Consider the following 27,926-nt stretch of genomic DNA (forward strand, 5'->3'; position numbering starts at 1 on the left):
TGGGGCTGGAGGGAACCTGCCCCTCCCGCCCCGGGGCTGCAGTGGGGAGGGGTCCTTGGGGTCAGCCGGGTTTATTTCCCTGTAAAATCTCAGGGGGGATCAGTCACCCCGTGGCCACCCCTCCACGCTGGGCACGGCAGGGCTGTAAATCTGGGGGCAAAGGCTGTGTGTTCACCCCGCACCCAGCACAGCACAGCTTTCCCTCCGGGCTGGCTGCCAAGGCTGCCAGACTCTGTGTCTGGCTCCCAGGGCTGTGCCCAGGGGATTTGGGTGCTTCTGTGCTTCCCCTTCTGAGCCTGGGCTGCGTGTGAAGGGGGGAAATGGGAAGGGAGGTGGGGAATGGCACGGTGCTAGCACAGAGCCGGGACAAATGGCAGCGGTCCAGAGGCAGGCTGTGCCCGCAGGTGTGTGCACATGGATACATTTCCATGTCTGAATGTATGGCCATTGAGAGGTTCACCCTGTCACCGAGTGCCTGGGGACACGGGACAGCAAAGCAGCGCCCGGAGGGACAGCAGTGACAACGGCCGGTGCTCCATCCAGCTCCAGCAGCCCCAGGCCAGGCAGCCCCAATCCTTTGCTACAAAACCTGCTCTCCTCGATGCTTCCTGAAAAATAATCCCGAGCTGAGTTTGTCAGAGCAGCGGACTCGGTGCCAAGCGCAGGCTATAAATACCAGCAGGCTATTTAGGAGTGAGGTATTTATACTGCTGCTCCATCTCCCTGTCAGTCTGCCCAGGGAGGCCGAGCATCACTTGTCTGCAGGAAAAGCCCCAGCGTGTGTAGGGAGCTGCAGGAGAGCTGGACCTGGCTGGAGGGGTCCCCAGGGTGTGTCCCCTTGCCCTTGGGGACAGTCAGCTCCCTGGCAGCCCAGTGGTTCTCTTGCATCCATCACACCTGGTAGAAAACATAAATAAGGAAAGAGTGTGTGAGAAATCTAGGACTTTGGAATAACTGACTAATATGATTAAGCAGAAGCTGTTTATTGTTTATATTACACACACTTTCATAGATTTTGCAAACTACTAAGTATACACTTCTTGACTGGTGTTTTTGTCTTGCTCTCTTGATTTCTGTTTCTATTTTTTAGTATCTGTGATTGGTTATAGTTTAGGTGTTTCATAGTCTTCTGCTATTTAGTTCTTGTGATCTTGGTATTCGGTTTCTCAGCTTCTTCATTCTTATTTTAGTACAGTTTATGTTTTAGGAACTTTGATGAATTCTACAGTATTTTGGGGAAATTCTGATAGAACAGTTACAGACGGTGTGACTGGTGCACACTGAGGCTTAGGTTGTTCAGATACATTGCTGCAAGAGTGGCATTTGTCTCACTGGAAAAACTGGGAACCAAGCTGCCCCCCTCCACAGCTGCCTGGGGAAGGATGGAGGCTTTGGAGGGGAACGCTGGGAGGGCAGGGATGGGAACATCCTCCCCGTGGTGGGTGGGGAGGGCTGTGTGGGAATGATGGTTGGGAGAGCCTTCCTGACAACACAGCTCGAACATGGGCAGCCCCCATGCTGACAGCCAGGACCCTGCTGGCCTCGGGGCTGGGCAGGACCCAGAGGCTGGATTCCACTCCAGGGCATTTGCTGCAGTGCAAAATGCCTCAGAAGTCCCTCCAAGCAGGACTATGGGCTGCTTTGGGACCCCCAGAAGCCCTTCCCTGCTCGGGGGGATGTGGGTGAGGAGCCAGGGATGGACATCCCCGGCACAGCTGGGAAGGGAAGGGAAGGGAAGGGAAGGGAAGGGAAGGGAAGGAAGGGAGGGAAGGGAAGGGAAGGGAAGGGAAGGGAAGGGAAGGGAAGGGAAGGGAAGGGAAGGGAAGGGAAGGGAAGGGAAGGGAAGGGAAGGGAAGGGAAGGGAAGGGAAGGGAAGGGAAGGGAAGGGAAGGGAAGGGAAGGGAAGGGAAGGGAAGGAAGGGAAGGGAAGGGAAGGGAAGGGAAGGGAAGGGAAGGGAAGGGAAGGGAAGGGAAGGGAAGGGAAGGGAAGGGAAGGGAAGGGAAGGAAGGGAAGGGAAGGGAAGGGAAGGGAAGGGGGCTTTTCCTCAGTCCCCTCTCCACACAGGGCTGGGAAGAAACATCAGAGTGGATGGGGGGATGTGGTGGCTGCTCCACTCACTCCATCCTGTGTTGTTTTGGTCCAAATCATGGAAATTGGGATGGCCAGGTCTGGCGACTGGGCCCTTCACCAGCGGCTGTTGGTGTGGGATGGAACTCTGGGAAGTAACAGGGAGCTGGGAGGCCAGAGGAGGGACTGGTCTTGGGGTCAGAGCTGGCTCAGGCTGGCTTTCCTGACAGACAAGTGTAAGGATGTCTGTGGTACCAAGGGGAAGTTGATGTCGGAGATGCCTCCCCCAGCAGCCTTGGGGCCACATCCTGATCCCTCCTTTCTGGTCCTCTCCTAAGGAGTTTAGGCCAGGAGGCCTCGCTCTGGGCTCTTTCACCTCCAAAAATCAGTTAAAAAGTGTTAAGATGCTGGACATGTGTTTAACAGGCAGAAATGGGGGTGCCCCACAATCTTCTGAGTCCTGGGGCTGAAGGGGGAAACACTGGCAGCTCCTGCTGATCTCCTGACCATCTTCCCTGGAGGCTGCCCCGGAATATTTGGGATTTTAGGACACTGTGGGAGGGTGTGAGAGTATCCAGTATCCACTGAGGAATGCATCCATGGTCTGGGGATGTGGGATGGGGAGGCACTTCCACCCCCCTGAGTGCAGGCAGAGGCAATGCTGGCTGTTAAACGCCTGGCCCCGGGGCTGGGAACGTGTCCCCGGGGAAGGTGCTTGTAGGGACAGCAAGGGCACAGTGTCACCCGTTGTTTGTGTCCTCATGAGCTGCCTGGGGCACAGCTGCTCGGGGTTAATCATCTCCAGGAGCCCGGTGTTTGGGCTGGGGGCAGTGAGGGCTGGGGGCTGATCAGACCCTGCTCTGGTGCAGGCAGGGCCAGCCTAGTGCTTTGGGTTTTCCCCGCTTCCAGCTGTTCAGCATTGCTCAAACATGGAATTTTTCCTTTCCCTGGTGCAAATGCCAGAGCTGTGACCCAGAACCAGCTCCTGCACCCTGCCCAGGGCTTGGCAGTGGGGCAGAAGACCCCAATATAAAACTCTTCCTAATATCCTACAGCTAGCAGCAGAGCCAGGGCCACATCCATGCCATGCCGTTGCCCATGCCCGTTCCCTGTGCTCATCCCAGTGCCCAGACTGTCCTGCCTGTGCCTGTCCCATGTCCCATGCCATGCCAGTGCCTGTCCCATGTGCCATGTGCCATGTGCCATGTGCCATGTGCCATACTAGTGTATGTCCCATGTCCCATGTCCCCATGCTCATCCCGGTGCCCACGCCGCTGCCAACGCCGCCAGTCTGCCGCACCCTCCGCAGGCTGCACCGAGCCGATCCCGGCTCCCTGCCAACGCCTGGCTGGCGGCCACCAGTTATCCCCAGTGCCGACCAGGCAGAGGGGAATGCTGGTCCGCAGGAGCCTCCCTCCTCCTCCTCCCCCCGTGCCCTCCTCCGCGGGCTGCGCTCCCCCGGCCCCGCCGGCCCCTCCCTGCCCCGGGGCGCTGGTGGGCGATGGGTGCTCACCCACCGGGGGAGAGGGTGAGGTGACACCCCCGCCCCTGTGCTGCCTGTCACAGCCCCCTGGCACCGGCTTGGGGGTTTTGAGGATTCCCCAGGTGCCCCTTAGTCAGTGTCACCCCTGTGCTCAGAGCTCCGTGCCCGGGCTGGAGCTGATGGATCCCGCTCAGAGCTCCATGGCCGGGCTGGAGCTGATAGATCCTGCTCAGAGCTCCGTGTCCAGGCTGGAGACGGGGCTTGGAGCTGATGGAGCCCGCTCAGAGATCTGTGCCCAGGCTGGAGCTGGGGCTGGAGCTGATGGATCCTGCTCAGAGCTCTGTGCCCAGGCTGGAGCTGGGGCTGGAGCTGATGGATCCCGCTCAGAGCTCTGTGCCCAGGCTGGAGCTGATGGATCCCGCTCAGAGATCTGTGCCCAGGCTGGAGCTGGGGCTGGAGCTGATGGATCCCGCTCAGAGCTCCCTGGCTGGGCTGGAGCTGATGGATCCCGCTCAGAGCTCCCTGGCTGGGCTGGAGCTGGGGCTGGAGCTGATGGATGCACCCTGATTCAGCAGAAGCCGCTCGAGGCAGGACTGATTCAGCAGTGTTTAATGACGCTGTTATCTGGAGCGCAGCGCTGGAGTCAGCAGCGGGACGGAGGGTGCAGCAGCCCACGGGCACGGCATCACCGCTCGCGGGGCTGGGCAGAGCTGCCCTCACCTTAATCAGCACTGCGAAGTTTTATTGCTGCAATTACGCTGCTGTTAATTGCACCGAGAGCAGTTGTGGGGAAGGCGAGCAGCCCCCGGCGCGGGAGGGCACCTCCACCCCCTTCTCTGCCGGCTGCTTCTCCCTCCTGCCCGGCCTGGGCTGGCTCGGACCGCAGGGCACAGCGGGACCCTTAACAAGGACATGTCCTAGGCACCTCAGAGGTGACCCCAGGTGGGTTTTCACCCCCCACCCTGTGGACGGGGACAAGAGCCCAGCTGCGAGGGACACCCCCGACCTCCCCTTGGCTGCAGCTCCTGCCCTCAACCCCCCCACACACCCCTCCCCCCGGCTCTTCCCCCACCGCGATCGGGTTTCCCGGTGATCTGGCGAGGTGGAAATAGATCCCTGTGCCAGGGTCATTGAGAGTGGAAGGAAAACTCCACTGATTGCTCGTGGTGTCGGTGAGAGGGAAATAAACATTTACTGGGCTGGAGATTGATCCTGCAGTGCTCAGCGGGCTGCAGGAATCCGGCAGGATTCTGGAGGTGGGGAGTGGCTGGGAACAGCCTGTTCTGGGCGCTCTGCAGGTGCATCCACCACCTCTGCTGCTGAGAGGTCAGGCTCTACACCGTGCTAATGACCTCATGGAAAATCCAACGGGAGCAAGGTGGGATGATCCCCCCACAGGCACCGAATCCAGAGGGATCAGCTGAGGGGCAGGAGGGCAGGGAGCTGAGCACACAGCCCCTGTCAGGCTTGCTTTGACTGCTGTGAGCAGAAAAAATACCCACATAATCAAGTTCTTTAAAGAATGCTTAGTCACGGCCATGGAGTGTGGCATCAGAATCATCCAGAATCATCCAGATGGACAGGTATGGAACACCTTTGCTCATCATGATGGACTGAAGGCTTTGAAGGCTTTAATAATTTGGGAACTACCTCACCTCACTGCTGCCATCTCCACCATCACAGGAGCTGCCTGAAATCACGAGAGTGTTTATTCTCCTCAGCTGTATTCACAGGGAAATCCTTCATTTCCAAGCTGGGGTAGATAATTCATCAGCTCTAGGCAGATAAGCATTATTTCTATCTCCTCAGTGAGATGTAATTAGCTGGCATGATTAGACTTTATCAGGCTGCAATGCTGTACAACTCAAACACTTCACAGCCTCTGATGGGAGGGACGTTTGTGCTGGGTCCCTCGGAGCCCCAGCACATGGGACAGGGCCCAGGACAGGGTGTGACAAAGCCATTTGAGCATCACTTGTGCTGCTGGAACCAGTGGGGTTTTTTTTTCCTGAATCCAGGGGCTTTACCTGGAGCCTTTTGCAGAGGGATATGGGGAAGCAGAGCAGGGAGTTGGGAGCTGAGCCTGCAAAGGGGGATGGATTTAAAGATGGATTTAAATCCTTGGGAAGGACGGAGGCAGGAGGAGAGGCAGGAGGGCAGTGGGGGCCTGTGTCTGCACCCCTTGTGCTCACCAGGACAGGCTTAGTGCCTGAGCAGGGCCAGGCTGGGCTCCCAGAAACTGCAGCTGGAGAGGAAGGACAAACCATTCCTATCCCCATCCCCATCCCCATCCCCATCCCCATCCCATCCTCCTCAGACACCCATCAGGGTGGCAGGGATGGAGGAAACCCTGACCAGGAGCATGGAGACAATCCCCTCTGCACATGACCATGTGGGAATAAACCAAAATGTGCTGCAGAGGAAGGACAAACCATTCCCATCCCCATTCCCATCCCCATCCTCATCCTCATCATCCTGGGGCAGCCACTGGGGAGGTGGGGACGGAGGAAACCCTGACCAGGAGCACGTTGGGGACAATCCCCTCTGCATGTGACCCTGTGGCAATAAACCAAAATGTGCTGCAGAGGAAAAACAAACCATTCCCACTCCCACTCCCATTCCCATCCCTATCCCCATCCCATCCCCCTCAGGCACCCACTGGGGTGCTGGGGATGGAGTAAACCCTGACTAGGAGCACGTTGGGGACAATCCCCTCTGCATGTGACCCTGTGGCAATAAACCAAAATGTACTCACCTGCTGAGTTTTGAGCTCCCAAATGTCTCCAGTCACAATAAAGCCCTTCAAACAATTTCTTTACTTTCCTGTCCCAAGAGCAACTGAGCCTGTCTGTGGCACCAGCCAGCCTGTGCCAAAAGCTCCCTGCTGTCTGACGGTGCCAGGACATCGTGCCCATCCTCAGGTGGTTTTGGGAGCCCCAAAAAGCAGCCTGTGTGTCTGTGTGACAGCCTCCAGGCTATTTCTGTGTGCCACAAACATCCCCTTCTTGTTTGCAAAGCAACAATGTCAATGCTGTCTATTTTTTACCTCTTCATTCAGGTTTTATTTTTTTATTTAAGAAACACACCAGTGGGCAAAAGAGGAGGTGATGACTCAGTGCTTCAGTGCTTGTGTGGATACATTTTTTTTTTCAAAAATAAGGCTTTTAAACCATTTACTTGGTTTATTTAGCAGGATTCTGTGTGCACTGCCTAAATCATATTCCATACATCGCTGGTTTGGAAGGGATGAAGCTTGGTTTCTAATTATGAAGTTATTTACATGGATAGATATTCCCATTTCTTTTCAGTTTGAAGGGGGTGGATGCATTTTCATCGCCTCTTAAATACCATCACCCTATTAAGACAGAATTTCAAATTAATTCACAGCCAGACTTCTTGGGCATCAGCAGTGGGAAAAGTGTTTAAAAAGCCTCCAGTGGAACGATTTTCTATTTTTCTATTTCTTTAAAAATGAGATTTTCCTGCGGATAAATTTCCCACGAGAATCCCTTGATACCAGCAGCATTCTGGCCAGGCAAACAAACTGCAAACAAGCCCCGTGCTAAGGGTAAACCTTCTAATGGGGCATCTCAGGGGGAAAAAAAAAGGAAAAAAAAATCCAGCTTTGGAATTATTTTCCCATTGAAATGAGTCGGAGGGGTGAGAAGAGTATCAGGATGGAAAAAGGTGATGCACTGTGGGCATTCCTGGGGGGAGAGGGTGCCGGGACAAATGCAGGTGGCATCTGGGTGCCACTCGATATCCTGACGTTTTTTGGCCACGCGGGGAGTGTTCGGCTTCGCCAGACCGTGGCACGGGCGCACCCGCATCCCTGCCCAAAAAGGAGGATTCTTGGCTCCAGGGTGGCATCCCCCAGGCACGGCGAGGGGGCAGGACCCGCTGGTGTGCCCCGGCGTGGTGGCAGCGCTGCAGGGCAGGGCTGGCGGTGGCAGCAGGCGAGGAGGGGTGTGCGCATCCTGCCGCCCCCTGCCCAGCCCCGCGGCGGCCAAGGGCAGCTATTTCAGGAGGATAAACAGGATGCCTCGCTCCCAGCCCGGCCACTTCCAACCCTCCCTCCCACCGCTCCCGGGTAAACAAGGCCAGCCCAGGAAAAGCCTCCCGGAGCCGTTTCCACGCTGGCTGCCCCACACCGAGCCAAGCAGCTGAGCCGAGCTTCGCCCGGCCCAGCCCCGGCTTCCAGAGGTCTGGAAGCATCCAGGGACCCAGAGCGATCCCAAGGCGTGCATCCACCTCGGCAGCGACTCCCCGGAGCCGCCCTGCAGCTGGGAACAGCTTGAACTTTCTGGTCACGCCACCACGTCCTCCTTCCTCCTCCTCCTCCTCTTCCTCCCTCGGTCACACCCCGAGCTGCTGGCGGTGCCCAGCTCTGGGAATGACGGCGGCGAGGCCTTTCCTCCCCGCGGATCGTGCCCAGGCAGCGCCGCGGCATCCTGCGAGGGCTGTTTCCGCCTGTTGCGCTTGGGAAAGGAGCCGCAGCAGCAGCAGGAGGAAGGAGGAGCTTTTCCAGCGCTTCCTCCAGCTCCGCGGCTCCAGCTGCTTCCTCCCCCTGTGTCCGAGGAGAGCTCGCACGATCGCTGGCACATTCCCGGTTTCAGTGTCCCACTCTGAGTGTGCCCTCCTGCTCCCCGGCTCACCCGGGAGATGCCAGCCCCCGTCCCGGGACAGCCGAAACCCGTGACTGGGGCGGGTTTTAAATCACCTCAAGCGTTCCCATCCCCTTCTCCCCCGGGCTGGGGAGGGCGAGGGGCCTCTCGCTGTGCCCGCTGCCCGCCGGCTCCCACGCCCGCTCTCCCGTTTGGCACCAAGGTCAAGGCTGGCGGCTGCGGGGTGTGGGCGCAGGTAGGACGGAGCCCGGGTGTCGCAATGCCGGGCTGGAGCAGCGCGGTGCCAGCTCGGAGCCGGTTTTGCCGCTGGCAGTGCGGGGAGACAGCGGGCACTGCCCAGCTCCCGGCCGGGGGGCACGGCCCCCTCCTCCATCCTGCCCATCCCCCCGCCGGCAATTAGCGCGGCTAATTACCCGGCGGGGGGACACTCGCAGCCTCTCCCCGAGGCCGGGGGCGGCGGGCGGGACGCGGGGCCGGTGCGGGAGGAGTGGCCGGGGGGGGCCGTGGGGCGCCGTGCTGCCGGGCCGCCCCGAGCTCTGCCTTCTTCCTCCTCCTCCTCCTCCTCCTCCTCCCTCTTCCCTCCTCCTCCTGCCGCTCCTCCCGCCGCCCGGCCCGGCCCGGCTCTGCTCGCCATGGGAGATGTGGTCTCCACGCACCTGGACGAGGGTCGCCGCCAGCACATCGCGGGTGAGCCCCCGGCGCGCCCCCCGCTCCGCTCATCCCGGGGAGATCCCCGGGATCTCCCCATCCCTTCTTCAATCCCTTTGGGAACCCCCCCCGCTCAGTCTTCCCGGGACCCCCACGCCTGCTCTTCGCCTCTCTCTCGCTCTTCAAACTTTTTAATTTTTAGTTTCCCCGTGGTTTTGCCTCGGCACGGCTCTGGGGAGTACCCGAGGTGCCCGTGTGCCTCCCAAACGAAAGGCTGCGTTGTGCCGGGGGTGTTTGTGTTGGCAGCGGGGCTCGCGGACCCCTCGGGCTGCGGGGAGGTGAGAGGGGAGTTGGGCTCCAGGGGGATGCTGGAAGCGCAGGGACACCGCTGTCAGCACGGGCGCTGCTGGCGCTGGCTGGCAGATGAGTCTCATCCCCCTTCACAGCGCTGGGAGATCCTTAGGTAGCCCCCCCTCAGAGGTTTTGGGGCGGAGGGAAGTGCTGCCTGCACCCCTGGCTGGCTCCAGGCAGGACACAGCAGTGCCCCGCCAGCTCCGTGGGTGACAATGTGGTCATTGAGAGCCCGTGTGTCCCGGGGCAGCAGCGCCGCGCCCCCGGCTCAGGATGTCTGCCCGGAGCTGCCCGGGACCCGCGGGACGCGGGGTGACGGCTCTGCTCGGGCACGGATCGTGTGAAGCCGTGGCTGGGGGCTCAGCGCTGCTAATTGGGGTCTGTGGTGACACGTCTGACCCCTCTAAGTGGGGTCACCCCCCCGTGGCGGTGCTTGGCTCCCCCAAGCCACTTTGCGTCACTCGTGATGCGGGCACTTGGCTCCCCGGGGCTTCTGAGCGGGCAGGACGTGACCTCCGAGCCTTTTCGTGCCCCAGCGTTGGTTTCAGCTCCCCAGGCTGGCAAAACCTCGTCTCCAGTGGGTGAAGCCACCCCCGCAGCAGCGGGGCCTCACCTGAGCGGGTGTCACAGCCCAGGGTGGCTTCGTGCTGGACCTTGTGCGTCTCGCCGGCAGCTCAAGGGCTGGGGAGCGCCCATGTTTTGGAGGTGACTCCGCCGTATCACTCCTCTGTCGCGGCCATAAAGGCGCGGGAGTGGCTCTGAAGTCCCTTTGTCCCCAAGGGCTCTGGGGGAAGAGCTGCTGAGCGCTGGAGCTGCCGTGGGGCTGGCACAGGGACGGCTGTCTCGCCGTGCAGCCCATCCGCCCTGCCAGGCCCCATCCTGGCAGGAATGCTTACGTGGTATGCGGCTCAGCAGGACGCCAGCAGGTTTCTGAGCTTTGAAGGAGGGCTTGGAACTCGCTCTGGGGTTTTCATCTTGCATTAGTTAAAGCTCAGCGCGGCTGAGCACCGGGTCGGGGCTGCCTGTGGCGTGTTTGGATCCAAAGCACATCCTGAGTTTCTCTGTAACTTGCTGAGATTGTCTGTGCACACATAGCTCCCCGTGCAAGCCCCTGTGGTCCTAATCCTGAAGAATAACAAGGAGAAGCCTGGCTGGGTTTCCTGTGCAGGAATCTGTCTCTGCTGGGTCAGGGATTGGGTGTTTGCAAGGCCAGGCTGGATGGGGCAGGGGCTGAGCTGTTAGCCCAGGGTGGGATTTAACCCATGCTTGGGACCGCAGAGGGCTTTTAATGGGAAAAAATATTAAATGAGGGAAGAAAAGATTCTTGTGGAAGAGGATTATGGAGACTGGGCTGGGACATGTCCTGTGCCACGCTGGGGTGAGTAGAGGGGACACACACCTGCACTGGGACACCTCCCTGGGAGAGACTGGGGCAAACTGGGTTCCTGGAGCACCTCTCTGCTCCTGCCAGGGCTCCTGGCTGGCTGAGGAGCCCCCGGAGCTGGGAGGGGCTGGAGCCCAACAGGCAAGGCACGACTTGCTGTCAGGCATGCAAAGCAACGTGGCGGGGAAAACTCCAGGTTTTCCTGCCTAGCTCGGCCTGTTCTCCACTGCTGCTGCCCCAGGAGGGGTCCAGCCCTTCTCCAAGCAGCTTTTCCCAGTTTTCTTCCCAAATTTGGGGGGTTTAGATTTGCTGCCCAGGCCACCATGACCCCTGGTTGCTGGAGGGACAGGAGCTCTTTGGGCTTGGCAGTGCTTCCCAAGGTTGCAGCCCCTTAGAACAGCAGAGCTGCTGGGGAGAGCCTGGCCCAGACCTGTGCCCCTCCTGGGAATGGGGTAAAGGCAGGAGGCAGGTGGGAGAAGCCCTGCCACGCCCACAGTGCCCAGGCTGTGCAGGTGCCATGCCCTGTCCCAGCCCATTTGATGGTGGCTGTGTGAGGCTCATGCCAATGTCTCCCAGAAGCCACGAGCCACACGTGTGACTTGGGTGGCTCAGGAGCAGGGTCTTTCCTCCCAGCTGGGGCTGGAGGGCCCCAGGCAGTCACAGAGACAGCTCCCTGCCAGCTTTGGGGCTGTCGGGGCAGCCAGGTGTGATCCACAGGTGTGATCCTGCATTCCGTTCTGCAGGGTCTCTCTGACTGGTGCTTCCTCCTGTCACCCTGCTTTGGACATCTTCCTGCCTGAGTCATCCAGTTTGTTTGTCAACACCCTTCGGCTGCTCTCCTCCTCCTCCTCCTCCTCTTCCTCCCAGATGTGGGTTGGGAGTTGTTTCCAAGCTGCTCTGTGGGCTGGAGCAGGGACTGGCTCATCTTCCTTGTGCAAGGATGCCCAGCGTGGGCACCATCACCTGGGCACACCGGGGTGGCAGGGATGGGGTGTCCTGGGAAACCAGGATGTCACTGGGTGGAATTTTGCACAGTGTCCTTCTGTGTCCAGGGCAGTGGGTGCTCTCAGCATGGGACTGGATGAAACTCTTCCCCCATGCTGGAATCATGATGCTTCCCTGGAGCATCCCATGGACCCCTTCTCCTGGGGGCTGAGCTGAAGCGTGGCTGGCAGGAGCTCTGGGTGGAGCTGCTGGTCCTGAGCCCAGGGGTGCCAGCACCCAGGCATGCAGCAGGAGCTCCTGGGTGCCACCCCGGGTGAGTGGCAGAGCCCAGGCATGCAGCAGGAGCTCCTGGGTGCCACTCTGGATAAGTGGCAGAGCCCAGGGATGCAGCAGGAGCCGCTGGATGTCCCCAAGGCCAAAGGGATGTGTGGGTAGGTGGCAGCACAGGGAGGGTCCCTGGGAGCTCCCACCTTGCTCTGGCATCTCCGGGGAGTCGCCAGCCCGTTAATTACAGAGTGAATCAGCTGCTAATTTCGGGGTAGGACTTCCACAGGCAGCAGCCCACGCGGAGGTGGCAGAGGTGACACCGAGCCTCATCCCCGGGGCGGGACCTGCAGCCTCCCTGCTCTAAGGAGCCTTGTCGGGCATCGGTGCGTGCATGTCCCTGATCCCAGCACGCAGGAGGCTGGCATGGCATGGCATGGCATGGCATGGCATGGGATGGCATGGCATGGCATGGCATGGCATGGCATGGGCTGCAAGAGGTGCCTGGAAACGCCAGAAGGCACCAGGCTGTGGTGTGCCCCGGGGATGGAGGCTGCTGGCAGCAGGAGGAGGTTCGCTGTGGCTTCCCTAAGCGTGACACTCATTTCCCAGCCTTTGCCACAGCTCTGCTCCAGCTGGCGTGGGAGGTGGAGGCTGCCGGGCTCTGGGGTTGGTCTTGAGGCTGCAGCCCTCACCCTGCCCCGGGGGGAGCCGTGCAGGGAGGCTCCGAGGGCGCTGCAGCCGTCGAGTGGTTTCTCCCAACGAAATGTGTGTCTTTCATCGCCAAATAAATAACTCCCCTGGCATGTCAGGGCTCCCTGCCAGCGGCGAGGGCTGGTTCTGGCAAGCCGGGGCTTTACCTGCAGCCGCCGTGTCGGGGCACGGGGCTCGCTCCGAGCCAGCGTGTCGGGGCAGGGGACACAGCTCTGGTGGCCTTCCCGCGTGGGCGGGCCACGGGTGCTCAGCCCCGGGGCAGAGCCTGCCCACCCTCGGGGAGGGCTTTCCCTGCCTCCCCCGGCCAGGGTTTAGCCAGAGGCCTCGGCTGGAGCGAGCTGGGGCACGCAGGGAGGGGATCCCTGCTCTGCCTGGGAGCAGCGGGGCTGGGACAGGAGGAACAGAGCCAGGATGGCAGCTCAGAGCTGTCCTTGGGCCAGCCCAGGGAGAGAAAAGCAACCCCAGACCAGGTCACCTCCATAGCAGTATCAGACACCCTGAGACCCATGGCAGGGATGTTGGATGAGGCCCTTTTCTGGCCCAGACATGGGGCAACTGAGAGGCATTTTAAAAGCTTTTATTCCATTTTCAGTCTCACGTGACGGGTGGCACAATACAGATGTTATAATTCGCACCATCACAACCAGAAGCCAACTATTTCTTAATTACAATATATTATAAGTGTTTCTTGGCCTATCACCTTTAGCCACACCATGCTGTAAATGCCTTAAAGCTCTACAAATTCTCTACAAATTCATTTCCCACACAGGGACACAGCCAGGAGCTGGGATTTCCCAAGCCTTTGCCTCCCCTCATCCCCAAATCACTGCAGAGACTGGCTCAGAGCTCCGAGGGGCTCGGTGCCCCTTGGCACAGCCCCTGTCAGCCCCAGCCCACCCTCCTGGCACTGCCAGGCTCCTGTGCCTCCAAGCTTTCCAGCAGGAAGCAGGGCTGGAGGGATGCAGGGGTGTTCATCCACGGGCACTTCATGGGGCCAGGTGTGAAGGCAGGTGAGCAGCAGCTCTCCAGGACCTGCTCTGCCCCTGCAGGACCCAGCTCTGCTCCCACCACCCAGTTTGTGGGGGATGTCAACTCCTCCTTGGGCTGCAGCCCCCAGAGCCCATCTGGTGAGGTCCCCAGGCAGGGTCCTGTGCCCCCTGCCCAGCCTTGGAGCCTTGTCCCATGCCTGGACGTGCCTGCAGTGGCTCCGTGGAGAGCCCAGTGCTGGGGCCAGGAGGGGAGGAAGGGGCAGAGCAGAGTAGTCGCTGCTTCCTCCCAGTCTCTTGGACCGGTGGGGGAGGAAGGAATAAAACTCCACCTTTTCCCCCTTTTCAAAGGGAAAGAGCAGTGACATTTGACACAGGTCTGAGCTCTGGTAGAGCACAGTGCCCTTTTCCCTGCCTTCCTGCCCTTTGCCATGCCCTCCTGCCCTTCTTTGTCCCCTTCTGCCCTTGCCTGGCAGGCATCTCTCTGGGGAATTCCTCTTGGGAGCTCGGACCCCTTCACTAGGGGGGGTCCCTGGATGGGACATTCCCACACAGCAGGATGGATGGGACACTGCCCTGCAGGTGACAGAGGCCTGGGGCAGGATCTCAGCCATCTCCCACTGTGCTGGTGGCTCCTGGGGCACAGGACACTTGTCCCGGCTTCCTTTCTCCTTCTGCTGGCTCTGCTTATCCCCTTGAGAGGTTTTTCTGCATGAAGGGATGTGCCCAAAACTGGGGAGAGCCAGCTCCCAGACCCCAAAATTGTGGTGGGTCAGCATCCTTTGGGATGGGTATGGAGGAGCTGGACACAGGACCCTGACCAGCAGCAGGGAAGGGAGCTCCAGGACAGCTCCAGGACTGGTTCAGGTCTGTTTTCTTCAAATTCCTCTTGGTTGGGTTGTTTTTTTAGATGCACATAAAAATCTTTGTTTGGTCTCCTCCCCTGGGGCTGGATTGGGTTTCCCACTGGCACTGTCCAGCTGGGCACAGGGACAGTGTGCCAGGTTCAGCTTCTCTCCCTGGGGCTGGGCACGAGGGGACATAAGGGACACAGCTCCTGGGACATCCCGGAGCGAGGACCGCCCACCCCAGCTGCCCCCAGCACAGGAGATGGCCAAGTCTCCTCTGTTCCCTTTGCCGTGGGGACCTCAGCTCCCTGTCCCCAGCTGGCAGGGCTGGAGGATGTGGGTGCCAGTGCACACCCGGCTCGGCTCTGCTCGGCTCGGTGGGATTGCGCCATTCCCGAGGGATGGATGCAATGCGGCCCGGCCGGTGCTGGGGGATGAGCCGGGCCTTATCTGGGGTGGTGCTGGGTCCCACCCTGCTGTGGGGACAGCCAGAGGGGTGGCAGCTCTTCTCCACCCTGCCCGGGTGCTGGTGGCACCCAGGGGGACAAGGAACACGTGGGGTGATGTGGCTGCAGCCAGGACGAGGGCAGTGGCTTCTGGTCTAGCTCAGGGTTTGGGGTTTGTGTTCAGCTCGAGCCAAGCCAGGGATGCTCCATCCTCCCACAGCCACCTGCCTGTCCACGGGACATATCCTGACAGTCCTGGGAGTGCAGTCACCTCTGCTGGTGGCTGTGCCTGCTGCCAGGTGGCACTCAGTGCTGGAGTGGCCTTAACCCAGCCGTGAGGGCACCTGTGCCCCACGGCTTTGGAGCACTGCCCCAAAGGCTGCTCCAAGGGGAAAGGGGGCATGCAGGTTGGATGGGGGCGGGGATCTCCTCCTGCCCCATCCCTCGGATGTGTTCGGGCAGGGGGGCTCAGGGCAGGCATCTCCGTGCAGCCCGGGCCAGCGCCGGGAGCCCCGCTGCTGTTTGCTCTGTTACTCACGGGCACATTCCTCGCACGCAGCAGCCCCGCGCTGCCTTGTTCCCAGGAGCAGCGGGACACCGGCATCCACGCCACGGGAAAACACCCGCCGGCACGTAGCGGCCTCTAACCCCCGTCCTGGCGGGCTGGGCGTGCCCCCAGCCCCGGGAAGGGGCTGCTGCGGGGCGCTGAGCCCGGCTCCCGGCTGGGACTGGGGAGCGGGAGCAGCGGTGCCCGCAGAAGCAGCAGAAGGTGTGCAAAGCTCGCCCGAGAGTGTTTTTTTTTTTCAGTGTTTTTCAGCTGTTCGGAGGCTGAGGAGTTGCTGCGGAGTGTGCTGCTTCATGTTCAGCCCCGTGGTTGGCTCCGGAGCCTCGCAGGGCCACCCACGGCAGCGCGGCTGTGTCCTGGCAGGTTGGGTAGGGCCGGGAGGGCAGCGGCGTTGTGCAGGCAGGGCGAGGTGCTGGGAGATGGGCTGGGTGCTGCAGGGGGGGCACAGAGCCCCGGGGGCACCCCCGGGGTCCCAGCTGGCCGGGGGGGACACCGCAGGGTGCTGGGGATGGGGGCACCTCTGGCAGAGCCGTGTCCCCGGCGGGTGCCCCAGCCCTGCGCTGGCACCACGGGCGCTTCTGACTCATCTGGGGGCAGAGCCCGGCACGGCTCAGGCACGGCGAGAGAGGATCAACCGGTTCAGGCCTGGCCCCAGCGGGTTTCTCCGGCGAGGCTCCGCTGCCTCATGCCTTCCTGCTGCTCAGCCCACCCTTCCACCGCGGCTGAGTCACAGGGCAGCCGGCTGCTCCGAGCTGCCGCCTGGGGAGGCACCGTGTGCTCCCCTCCCACCCCCACCGCCCTTCTGAGCTGGTTTCGGGCAATATTTTCAATTCTGAAAATACTCCCGATGGATTTTGGAGCGGTGCTGGAGCCTGGCAGTGCCCCTGTCCTGCCCCGTCCCTGGTGCTGAGCAGTGCCTGGCATCAGAGCAGCCTCTGCTCCCCACTTGTGCCAGTCAAGCTCAGTCCCAATCCCAACAGCAGCCCAGAGCAGGAACACCTGGGGCAGGTTTGGGTGGCTTTGGGTGAAGGGTGCATTTGGGTTCAAGGAGCTCAGAGGGGAAACTCTCCCAGTTTTTGCTCTTCCCACTTTGCTTTCCCTGTTCAGCCTCTCCTGGTTTGGATGAGAGGGGGAATACAGAGAGCTGCTGGGTCAGCCCCTGGGTTTGGCCGTGCTCAGGAACAAAACCTCCTCCAGCCCCTGCTCTGTCCCAGTGCCCCCGGGTGAGGAACTGGTGCCCAACTTCCCCCAGTGCTGGCATCTCCTCTGGATGCTCAGCCGGGCTGAGTCAGGCCCCTGTGAAGGAGTTTGTGTTTCTGGGTGGAAATGAGCTCACCAAATTCCCGAAACCCTAAACTGCCGCTGGGGCTTAACCCTTTGGGTGCCCCGTTGGCTCTGCAGGATTCCTGTGCCCCATCCACAGTGGCACTGTCCCTTGTGCTGGCTGTCACTGCACTGCTGCTGCTCAGCCTGCCTGGAGCCATCTCCTGGTTGTCAGTCTTTCCCAAATTCCTGCTGGGATGAGCCTGGGATGAGCCAGGACAGCCCCTGGCCATGGGTCCTCATGTCTGGGGTGTCCTGGGCACCTCATCCATGGCATCCTGTGCCCCCCATCCACGTGTGCACCCCATCCTCACCGTGTAGTGCCCTCAGGGGGATGCCCACACACCCTGGCAGGATTTGGGACAGGAGGATGGCCAAGGGACAGTGGGAACACCCCCTGGCTGTGCCTGGAGGCGGCAGCAGAGACGGCTGGCTGGAGCAGCCCCACTGCGAGGGGTGACCAAGCAGTGGCACCAGCCTCCCTGCAGTAGCTTTGTTTCCCTTGCTGGAAGAGCCACCCAGGCCATCGCTGGCCCTGCCAGTGCCACCGTGGTGCTTGTCCCTGTCAGTGCCACTGCTCCAGGGTTGCTGGGAGCCTGCGCTCCCCCCAGCAGCCCACCCCCGCTCACTAATCATTTACGGGCTAAATTAGTAATTAAGTCCTCCCCCAGCAGCCTGGGCAAACTGGCCAGGCCAGCACACACTGCCCACGGGCCACCGGTCCCAGCAGCACCACGGCACAGAGGGGCTGTCCCCAGGGCAGGGAGCACAGCAAAGGGACGTGAGGATGTGTGCCCCCGTGTCTGCTCCTGACTGCCCTGCAGGCACGTCCCTGTCACCCCCCTGGCACGGGGACAGGGGACACTGCGTGGGGCCAGGGGAGCTGTCCCACAGGGCTGGGAAAGGAGCCAGGCCAGGCCCTGCCCTGCCAGCCCGAGGGTTCTGCTTCAATGAGCTGGTTTGGCCTTTTTGTTTTTCTTAATTTTTTTCTGGACCAAGAGGAAAATTCCCTGCCTGGGGTGAGGCATCCCTGTGGCATCCACAGGGGTTTGGGCACCCTGCTCCAGCCCCTGCTGTCACTCCACTCCTGGGATAGTGGAAGGAGTCTCTGCCTGTGGCAGGGGTTGGGATGGGATGAGCTTTGAGCTTTGAGCTCCCTTCCAACCCAAACTAATCTGTTATTCCATGATTCTGCATCATCCCAGGGGCCCTCTGCGGAGGGCTGGGCTTCCAGAGGCAGCTCACCCCCTGCACAGATGTAACGGGTGGTGGGCACGTGAGGACTGCGGGTGCCAAACGGGATGTGGCCTTGGAGGAGGATGCAGAAGTTCCCTCTGAGGTTTCCAGCAGCTGGCCTGCAGCCCCTCCGAGGGGTGTGTGAGCACACGGGTGTGCGTGTTGGAGAAGAGAAGGGCCTGGGAGGTCTCCACAGGGCCTCTGAAGGGGCCACAAGGAAGACAGAGAGGGACTTTCATCAGGAATTGTAGTGACAGGAAAAGGGGGAATGGCTTCAGACTGAAAGAAAGGAAATTAGGTGTTACATAGGGAAGAAATTCTTCCCTGTGAGGGTGTAAGGCCCTGGCACAGGGTGCCCAGAGCAGCCGTGGCTGCCCCTGGATCCCTGGCAGTGCCCAAGGCCAGGCTGGACAGGGCTGGGAGCAGCCTGGGACAGTGGGAGGGGTGGCAGGGGTGGCACTGGATGAGCTGTAAGGTCCTTCCAACCCAAACCATTCCCTGATTCCCCACTGATGGTGTGCCTGTGCTGCTGCAGCCCCTGAGTCCCAGAGCTCTGCTCCCACTGCCTTTGGGAGCAGCTGCCCAGCCCTGGGGACACACCTGGGCTGAGCCACGTCCCTGTCCCCACCAGGGACACGCAGATACCCCTGTAGGTCTTGGGTGTGCTGAGCTGAGCAAGAATGAGGAGGGGGAGGAAGGACAAGGGAAATTTGGAGCAAACCTGTGCAGGACTGACCTCCCCATGGCTGATCTGCTGACTGGGCTGCCCAGGGCCTGGGCTATTTCCAGCAGCACTCCCATTTTCACATGATCTCAAGGGCAATGAGGAAAACCAGCTGTGGACACACACTGGTGCGGGGAGGGCTCTCCGTGAGCCTGGGGCTGTGGGGTGGATTCCTGGAGCTCTGCTCTTCCCACCGTGCTGAAACAACCTGCAGGCAGCAAATGCAGCAGCGGGAGGGAAGAGCAAAGCCAGGGCTGGGCTGCAGGTGATCAGAGCTCTGGGGCAGAGCAGCAGCTCCTGGGTGGCTTTTCCCCACCTCTCAGAGCTGGGGCTGGCTCTGCTCTGCTGGGAGGTTGGGATCAGAGCTGGCTGCTGCCCCGGGGTGTGTCTGTGTTGGACAGAGTGCAGAGGGGGCCACAGAGCTGCTCCGGGGCTGGAGCCAGGCTGGGAGAGCTGGGGGTGCTCACCTGGACAGGAGAAGCTCCAGGGAGAGCTCAGAGCCCTTCCAGGGCCTGAAGGGGCTCCAGGAGAGCTGGAGAGGGACTGGGGACAAGGGATGGAGGGACAGGACACAGGGAATGGCTCCCACTGCCAGAGAGCAGGGATGGGTGGGATATTGGGAATTAGGAATTGTTCCCTGGGAGGGTGGGCAGGCCCTGGCACAGGGTGCCCAGAGCAGCTGTGGCTGCCCCTGGATCCCTGGCAGTGCCCAAGGCCAGGCTGGACTGGGCTGGGAGCAGCCTGGGACAGTGGGAGGTGTTCCTGCCATGGCAGGGGTGGAAGGAGATGACATTTAAGGTCCCTTCCAGCCCAGAGCAATCCGTGATTCCGTGTGTGGGGCTGATTACGGGGCTGGAGATGCTTCCAAGGGCAGGACACAGCCAACCCAGGCTGCTGGACCAGCTTGGACAGTTTGCCTTTGGAATCCTGAAGGCAAAATCCACCTCCTGCCCTGGCTCAGAGGGACCAAGAGCCAGCCAGGGCTGCCCTGGCCGGGCCGTGACCTCTGAGCACAGGAGGGCTGTGCCTGCCCTTGGGGCACCGACTGCTCCAGGGCTGTGCCCTGCCTGTCACCCTGGGCTGGGTGACAGCTCTGGTGGCATTACTGGTCGGTCAGGGGGCTGGGCAGGAGAGGAGCCTCCTCTCCCGGCTGGTTTCAGCCACAGGACCTCAGGCTCACCCGGGACGAGGACACACCCGTGCTGCCCTGCCCGTCCCCGCGCCCTGCTGTGCCCACAGCACAGGCTGGCTGGGTGATGCCAGCACGGTGTGGGGGCCCTGGGGACCCTGCAGGGAGGGCTGGAGCGTGGCTGGGAGCTGCTGTGGCCTGGCTGAGCCCTGCCCTGGCTGAGCCTTGTCCTTGCTGCCCGCATCCCACCCCCTACCCAGCCAGGTTTGGGGTTTGGGTGCCCAGAGCCCTCTCTGTGCCCTCTGGGCTGTGCAGTCCCTCCTGCTGGAGCCACCACGTGTGCCTGAGTCAGGAGAGGCAGGAGGGGAGCTGGGGGCTGGAGACAGAGCAGCCCTGTGACCAGAGGTGCTGACACAGGGATCCTGTGAGCCAGGCGTTGCTGCTGCCGCTGCTCTTGGAACCCCACAGCGGCTTCCCCCTGCCAGGAGCCAGCGGGACGTGCCAGGGCCTGTGCCAGCCCAGCCGCCCCTCTGGGTGTGCCAGGGATGGGGTGGTGGCAGGGGGAGGGTGTGGGTGCTGGTCCCAGAGCAAGCAGGGGCATTGGGAAAGCGCTGGGGGTGGCTGGCTGGCTGGGGACACGCTGGGAGGTCCCTGCGGGTGCTCCTGTTTGCCAAAGTGCTTTGTGGGTGTCTGAGCCCACACCCAGGGTGCTGTTGGCTGCGCGGTCCCTTCCCTCCTCTGCCATGACAGAGGGGTCTGAAGACAGGTGACAATCTAGGGGGCTGTGTCCCCTGTCTCCAGACCCCTCCAGTTCTTGGCTGGACGTGCAGCCAAAGCTGCTCGTGGAGGGACAGCCACTCGCGGGTGGCTTTGGCCATGGAGCTGGAGCACAGAATGCTCTCTGTAGCCCTCAGTGCTCCCTTGTGCTGGCAGGGAATGCTCTGCACAGCCCCCAGCTCTCTGGGGAGGCTTTGCTCAGCCTGATGAAGGAGCCAGGGGGCGGCTGAGGCAGTTCCTGAGGGTGACACATCAGCCCTGCGAGGGTGTCCGGATGTGAGGGGTCAGGACACCCTCTGGCATGGGCAGTGTGGGCACCCACCCTCTGCTCAGGCACAGCCCCCCACTAGCACTCCACTCTTATGTCACTCCTGATGCCCAGACGTCCCTGTCCTTCTTGCTCCCCTGGGCTTGCCACCACGGCTACCAGGCAGGGAGCATCACTGGCCCCCAGCATCCCCCCAGCACCCCGGAGAGTCCTGCTGAGCCTGGGCAGATTTAGTCACCTCGGATGTTTGACTGCAAGTCTTGTTCCAACCTCTGCAAATTATTGACTTTTGCTTTTCCATTTACTTAAACCCTCCTAATTGGCCCTGCTGTTAATCAGGGAAGAATGAGTGACTAAGCCGTCTCGCCTGCCCGGGGACTGGGGGCTCCTTTTTTCCCATGGACTGAAAGGAAATGAAACCTCAAAACATCCTTTTAAATCTCAGCTGTCTGCATGGCTGCCCAGAGCCCTGGCCAGAATCACACAGCCTGGGAGACGGGAATTGCAACAGAGGTGCTGCGTGGAGGCCAGGAGAGCAGGCCAGGAGGAGAGGCCAAAATCCAGGCTGAGGAATTCTGTGCCGGGATGAGTTGGGCGTCTCATCCTTTGCTGTGAATTTGTTCCATTTCGGGGGGTTTCTCCCTGGCACAGTGTGCTGCTTCTCTGTGGTTTGCTCCCGTGGCTGGCAGTGCTGGCATCTCCTCAGGGATGGGTTTCTTTCTCCTCGGGCAGCATTTTCCTCTGGAGCTGCTCATCCCGTGAGGATTTGCAGCACGCTGCAGCAAAGCTGCTCCTTGTGCTGCCTTGGCTGCCAAGCACAGCTCCAGGCTGGCTCCTGATGGAGATTTTGGCTCCTGATGGAGATTTTGGCTCCTGATGGAGGTTTTGGCTGCTGCTGGAGGTTTTGGCTGCTGCCAGGCTGTGCCAAGCCGGCGTGGGGGTTGTTTTGTCTGGGTTTGTGCCCCCAGCATCGTGCTGGCTCCAGCACTGGGATGCAGAGCCAGGATGCAGCCTCCCCACGCCATCGCCAGCGCTCTGGCGAAGCCTGAGCTGTCAGGAATTGTTGGAGGAGACTCAAATTCTTCATTTTTCACAGGCTCTGGGGCAAAGTTGACTGGGGAGTTCAAAGTCGAGGCTCTGTGTGCCAAAAGCAACTCGGGGGGGAGTTGTTTCTCCAGCCTTGGGATGCTTCAGGATGGGGTTTTGGTGTGGGACCCCCGTGTGGGGTCTGGGGCAAAGGTGGGGAGGGTGATGGGTGGCTCAGGGTGCCCAAGGGGCTCCTCTGGCCACACTGGGGCTGGCAAAGCCCCGTCCCTGCTGCTGGGAGTGGGTTTGCAGTGTGCCCCCGCCCCCTGCATCGAGGGGCTGCTGGGGAAGGGGCTGCCTGTGGGATGGAGGGGATCTCCTCCAGTGTGGGGTGCAGGGGGATACCTCGCAGTTGAGGCTCTCCCAGCACCTTGGACTCATCCCAGACTGGAGTTTGGGGTCCTGGTGGGGGTCCCTGCCTCACACGAGTGAGTGTGGGGGGTCCAGGCTGTCCTTTGCTCTCACCCCAACCCCAGTCCCAACCCTGCTGCAGCATGGGATGGGAGCCCCTCTGTGGGATGGCTCTTGTGGGGCACAGCGGGGTCAGGGGGTGTCAGTGATGTTTGGGCTGGGGATTGGGGGGCTGCCCCCAGTCTCAGCCAGCTGAGGTGGCCAGAGCAGGGCCAGGAGCTGCACAAGGCACAGGAAGCCCCGGCACCGGCGGAATCAGTTCAATGTCAGGAATTTCCTGCCGGGGAGAGGAATCCATGAAATTAATGTGAAAGGCCAAAAAAAGAGATCATCCTGACCCTGAATCAGGCCCTGGGCTGGGCAGGGAGGGCAGAAGGCAGCAGGTTCTGCCATGGTCCCTGCACCAGAGGCTGTTCCAGCAGGCTGGAGGGTGACTGGGGAGGGGTCTGGGTGGGCTCTGAGGGGTTCAGACCCCAAACCCAGCCCGTGCCTGACGTGGCTCTGCTGTCCCGTTGCAGAGAAGACGGGGAAGGTGCTGGGCGAGTTCTGCCGGTGCTACCAGGAGCAGTTTGGAGTAGCTCTCTTCAACAGCGTCCGCTATGAGATCGAGGGCGCCGGGGGCCCGCAGGCCCAGCTGCTGCACCGCAAGGTAAGGGCTCCATCCCCGCTCCCCGTCCTGCCCAGAGCCCTGGCAACTGCTTTTGGAGCCAGTTATGGGGGGCTCATTCCCCTTGGATGAGTCACCCTTGGGTGATGACTCCCAGAGCTGGCACGTCCCTCCTGTCCCCATCCCTGCTGGTGGCCGTGGGGCTCGGCTCCCGTTGCTCCTGCTGGCCCGGGCTGCTGGCTGCAGTGTGGCCCCGTGCTCCTGGCCCAGCCCAGCCCGTCCCTGGGGCCCTGTGCACTCCGGGGCTCCCTGGGATGGCTTTTTCCCAGCCATGGAAGGGTAAGGCAGGGTAAGGCTGGCTGGGGGTGTCTGCGCTCCATGCCAGGGCTGCCAGGAGCTCGGGGAGCCCTCAGTGCCCAGAGAGCCCTGAGCAGACGTGCCAGGCAGTGTCCTCCTGCTCCTGGGTGTGAGTGCTGCTCCCCTCTGGGCAAAATCCCTAGGGAGGAAGAAGAAACCCCTGGCAGGTGAGCCCAGAGGTGGCTCTGAGTCTCACTGCAGCAGCCACGTGTCCCCTGCCTGGCTAAAGGGATGGGATTGGTGCTGTGGCGTCTGCGGGGATCCTGCCTTCCCCTCTTTCCCTCCCTCCTCCTAAGGCAGATGCACCTCAGGTGGGGCTGCTCACAAGCTGACACGGCTTGGGGACCTCCCTGGGATGGTTTTCTTGGGGTCCCTGCCTGGCCCGGTTGGTGGAGCTGCTGTCCTTGAAAGCAGGAAGAGATGTGATTGCACATGGCCACAGGCTTCTGCTTTCGTCTGGGGCTTGAAGGGGTGGCTCTGTTCAAGAATCTGGGAAATGCCTCCCTGAGCTCAGCCTCAAGCCCTGGGCGCTCACAGAGGCCGTGTCCCCGACCCACCCATGGAGGTGACACCTTGCCCAGGCACCAGGACGTGCCCCATGTCCTCAGGGACCTGCCTGGGTGCTGGGTGTGTCAGAAAAAAACAAAGGAGTGGAGGTTCCTGGGCCCAATGTCCTCTGCACCCTTGGGTTCCTCGGATGCCTTCAGACCCCCGGGAGGTGCCTCCATCCCCAGGTTGGTTGCTTCATCCAAAAGCTCCAGCAAGCAGCCCAGGAATGTCTGAGGGACAGCAGCGAGGTCAGGAGGTCAGGAGGTCAGGGACACTGCAAGTCTTGGAAAAACCCCGTGCAGAAATAGGGATTCCTCCTGGTCAGTGTCCTGTCTGCTGCCCAGCCCGTCCCAGGTCCTGGCAGTGCCACTGGGATATCCCATGTGCTGCCCAGCCCCTCCCAGGTCCTGGCAGTGCCACTGGGATATCCCATGTGCTGCCCAGCCCGTCCAGGGTCCTGGCAGTGCCACTGGGATATCCCATGTGCTGCCCAGCCCCTCCCAGGTCCTTGCAGTGCCACTGGGATATCCCATGTGCTGCCCAGCCCATCCCAGGTCCTGGCAGTGCCACTGGGATATCCCATGTGCTGCCCAGCCCCTCCCAGGTCCTGGCAGTGCCACTGGGATATCCCATGTGCTGCCCAGCCCCTCCCAGGTCCCTTGCAGTGCCACTGGGATATCCCATGTGCTGCCCAGCCCGTCCCAGGTCCTGGCAGTGCCACTGGGATATCCCATGTGCTGCCCAGCCCATCCCAGGTCCTGGCAGTGCCACTGGATATCTCATGTTCTGCCCACCCCCTTAGAAGGTTCTGGCAGTGCCACTGGGACATGTCCCATGTGCTGCCCAGCCCATCCCACGGACACAGCCGTGCCACTGGGTGTCCCAATACTCCATACACCACAACAGTGAGGGATGGCCATCTCCAGCTGCACTTTGTGCCCCCCAGACATGCCCCACAAAGTTGTGGATGGCACAAGGATGGAGGGTTTCATCCTGCCTGGCCTCAGCTGGGATGTGACACTTGGGATTTTTAAATGTTCTTTGTTTCTTCCCCTTTTTTTGTGAGCTCTGTGGTGCTCGGAGCAGTGACACCAGGGGTGACACTGGTGGCCCTCGTGGGCAGAGTGGAAACAGCAGGAATGGAGTGTGAAGGATGATTCAGGCACCTGAAACACCAGCAAGATACAACAGCAGTGAGAATATGGAATAAACACATCAGCCTTTGCTCTCTCCAACAATCCAGAGCTCCTGAAAAATCATCCCTGCCATCCTCTGCCCCTGGCCCTGTGGCAGGGACTTGGGCAGACCAGGGGCTCCCGGCCCCTCCCTGCCCAGCCCCACAGTTCGGCACACACCTGCCTCTCCCAAATATTTCCTGGAGCTGGGAGGAGCCCCCTGGGTGCCTCCCTGGGCTGGGAGGGTGTGTGAGGAGGGGACAGCTGTGCTGGGGCTCCCAGGGTGCTGGTGGCTCTCCAGGGTCCCCAGAGCCATGTCAGGGCTCAGCCTGGCTTTTATTCCATCAGCAGCTGGTCTGTCCAGCTGTCTGCCCTGGGCAGAGCCTTTGGAGCCAGTTTAGTGGGGCTCATTAGCCTTGGATGAGTCACTGCTGGGGACTCCCCAGAGCTGGCACGTCCTTCCTGTCCCCATCCCTGCTGGTGGCCGTGGGTTTGGGTTCTCATTCCTCCTGCTGGCCCCCAGCCCTGCAGGGCTTGCTTTGGGCTTTCCTTTCCCTCTTCCAAAGGCTTTGGGAAACCGTGAGGAGCAGTGAGGAGCAGCCAAGCTGCTGTCAGACCTCCCCCAGCCCAAGGGGGGTGTGTGGTCGGGGCTTGGGGAAGGCAGAGAGGTTCCTGTGAGCCAGGAGAAGGGAGAAGAGTGGGAAAAGTTCATCCAGAAGGGTCCTGCTGCTGGGGCAGGGTGATATCCAAGCCCTAGCTGGTCCCTCCTGGTGGCCACCATGATGGAGGGTGGGCGCCCACGGCAGAAGAGGCAGCGGCCGCACGCTCCAGCCCTCACGAGAGCTCTCAGCTCTTGTTTATGTTCCTGGGATCATAAAAATTCCTGGGACAAATTGCTGGCTCCGTCAGGCAGGCTGTGTTTGGGATGGTGTAAACGCTGCCGGCCAAAAAGGTGCTGCAGAGCCAGGGAGGGGCTGCACAGCTGGGGGGGCACAGGGTGTCCTTGGCCTGTTCCTGTCATGGAATCCTGCCATGGAGCCATGGAAGGGACCTTAAAACCCATCCAGTGCCACCCCTGCCATGGGCAGGGACACCTTCCATTGTCCCAGGCTGCTCCAAGCTCATCCAGCCTGGCCTTGGGCACTGCCAGGGATCCAGAGGCAGCCACAGCTGCTCTGGGCACCCTGTGCCAGGACCTGCCCACCCTCCCAGGGAACAATTCCTTCCCAAAATCCACTCAAAATCTCTCCTAGTTTAAAAAGGCTGTCACTGGTCCCAGTGAAGTCCAGAATATCTGAGCATCACCTGGTGCTGGGCTCTGTGGGGTGGCTTCGTGCTTTTCCTCTGCCCTGTCCCACCAGGAGACCCTGCTGGGTAGGGCTTGGTTCCTGCCACCTGCAGATGCCCCTGGCAGGACCCTCTGGCAGCAGTGGCACACACCCAAATTGCAGTAGCTGGAAGAGCTGCTGGAGATCTCTGCTCCAACCTTCCACTCAGCCAGGGGAGCTGGAGGGGCTCAGCTGAGCTCGGTGTGTCCCAGGAGGAGATGGCAGGGGCAGAGGCGTCACCAGAGGTGTCACCATGTGTTGGATGAGCCACCCCTCAGAGCCTTTCTGGGGCTGAGCCTGTGGTGCCCCTCAAAGCATCGCCCAAATGCACCAATTCAGGCACCAAAATCTGCACTGCCGTGGGAGGTACTGCAGTGGAGACCCTCAGAGAAGAAACACCCACCCAGGCCACCATGGCTGGACCTCACTGAGCTCCCCAGGGCAGAGCTGTCCCCTCCCTGATCCCCCGTGCCTGTCCCTTCCCTGCAGGTTCCACTGGAGGACCACGTCATCTACTCAGGCAACATCTTCCAGTACATCGAGGAGAACAAGAAGTGGAGGAACCGTTTCTGCGTGGTGCCACACAACTACGGGCTGGTCCTCTACGAGAACAAACTGGTGAGGACAACCCCCCTTTCACCATCTCCAGCGGGGTCATTCCCCAGGGGACACCCCACCCATGACCATTTCTCCTGCTCAGGCCTACGAGCGGAGCTGCCACCCCGGGTCTTGGTCAACAGTGCTGGCTACAAGGTCCTCACCTCCGTGGAGCAGTACCTGGAGCTGGTCACAACAGCCTGCCAGGTGAGGGCCCTCGTGCTGCTGGGCAGCCCTTGGGGACCTTTGGGTGGGTTTGGGGGTGTGATCCCTGAGGGCCTTCTAGAAAAGGGTGATTGTGGGGTGTCATATCCTTGGGAACCTTCAGAAAAGGGTGAGTTTGGGGTGTAGCATTCCTGAGGACCTTCCAGAAAAGGTGGGGTTGGGGTGTAGCATTCCTGAGGACCTTCTGGAAAAGGTTTGGGGTGTGGCATCCTTAAAGATCTTCTAGAAGGGGTAGGTTTGGGGTGTAGCATCCCTGGGAGCCTGCTGGAAAGGGTGGGTTTGGGGTGGTAGCATTCCTGAGGACCTTCCAGAAAAGGTTTGGGGTGTGGCATCCTTAAAGACCTTCTGGAAAGGGTGAGTTTAGGGTGTAACATCCCTGAGGGCCTTCAGAAAAGGGCGATTTTGTGGTGTTATATCCCTGGCAACCTTCTAAAAAAGGTGGGTTTCATCCCTAAAGACCTTCTGGAAGGGATAGTTTTATGACATAGCATCCCTAAGAATCTTCAGAAAAGGGCGATTTTGGGGTGCAGTATTCCTGGGAACCTTCAGAAAAGGGCGATTTTGGGGTGCAGCATTCCTGGGAACCTTCAGAAAAGGGCGATTTTGGGGTGCAGCATTCCTGGGAACCTTCAGAAAAGGGTGATTTTGGGGTGCAGCATTCCTAAGGACCTTCTCGAAAAAGGTGGGTTTGGGGCACAGTATCCTTGAAGACCTTCAAAAAGGGGTGGTCTTAGGGTGTAGCATCCCTGAGAATGATTTTGGGTGTAGCATCCCTGAGGACCTTTTGGAAAGGGTGGGGTTGGGATG

The 27,926-nt window shown here is 60.8% G+C and overlaps 1 protein-coding gene and 1 long non-coding RNA gene across 2 annotated transcripts in view; one reads left to right on the plus strand and one right to left on the minus strand.

Annotated features, from left to right (window-relative positions):
- The window catches only part of LOC137486319 (uncharacterized), a 125,336-nt gene that overhangs the window by 93,279 nt on the left and 4,131 nt on the right, over window positions 1-27,926 (minus strand). The gene's annotated exons all lie outside the window — the stretch shown is intronic.
- The window catches only part of LOC137486316 (protein Niban 2-like), a 33,109-nt gene continuing 13,841 nt past the window's right edge, over window positions 8,659-27,926 (plus strand). The window contains 6 exon segments of the mRNA XM_068211498.1: window positions 8,659-8,863; window positions 22,800-22,930; window positions 26,787-26,915; window positions 26,998-27,007; window positions 27,010-27,084; window positions 27,087-27,101. Of these exon segments, the coding sequence (XP_068067599.1) occupies window positions 8,809-8,863; window positions 22,800-22,930; window positions 26,787-26,915; window positions 26,998-27,007; window positions 27,010-27,084; window positions 27,087-27,101 (415 nt within the window). The 5' untranslated portion in view covers window positions 8,659-8,808.

The sequence above is a fragment of the Anomalospiza imberbis genome, chromosome 21, assembly GCF_031753505.1.
Source record: "Anomalospiza imberbis isolate Cuckoo-Finch-1a 21T00152 chromosome 21, ASM3175350v1, whole genome shotgun sequence".
Classification (NCBI taxonomy): Eukaryota; Metazoa; Chordata; class Aves; order Passeriformes; family Viduidae; genus Anomalospiza; species Anomalospiza imberbis.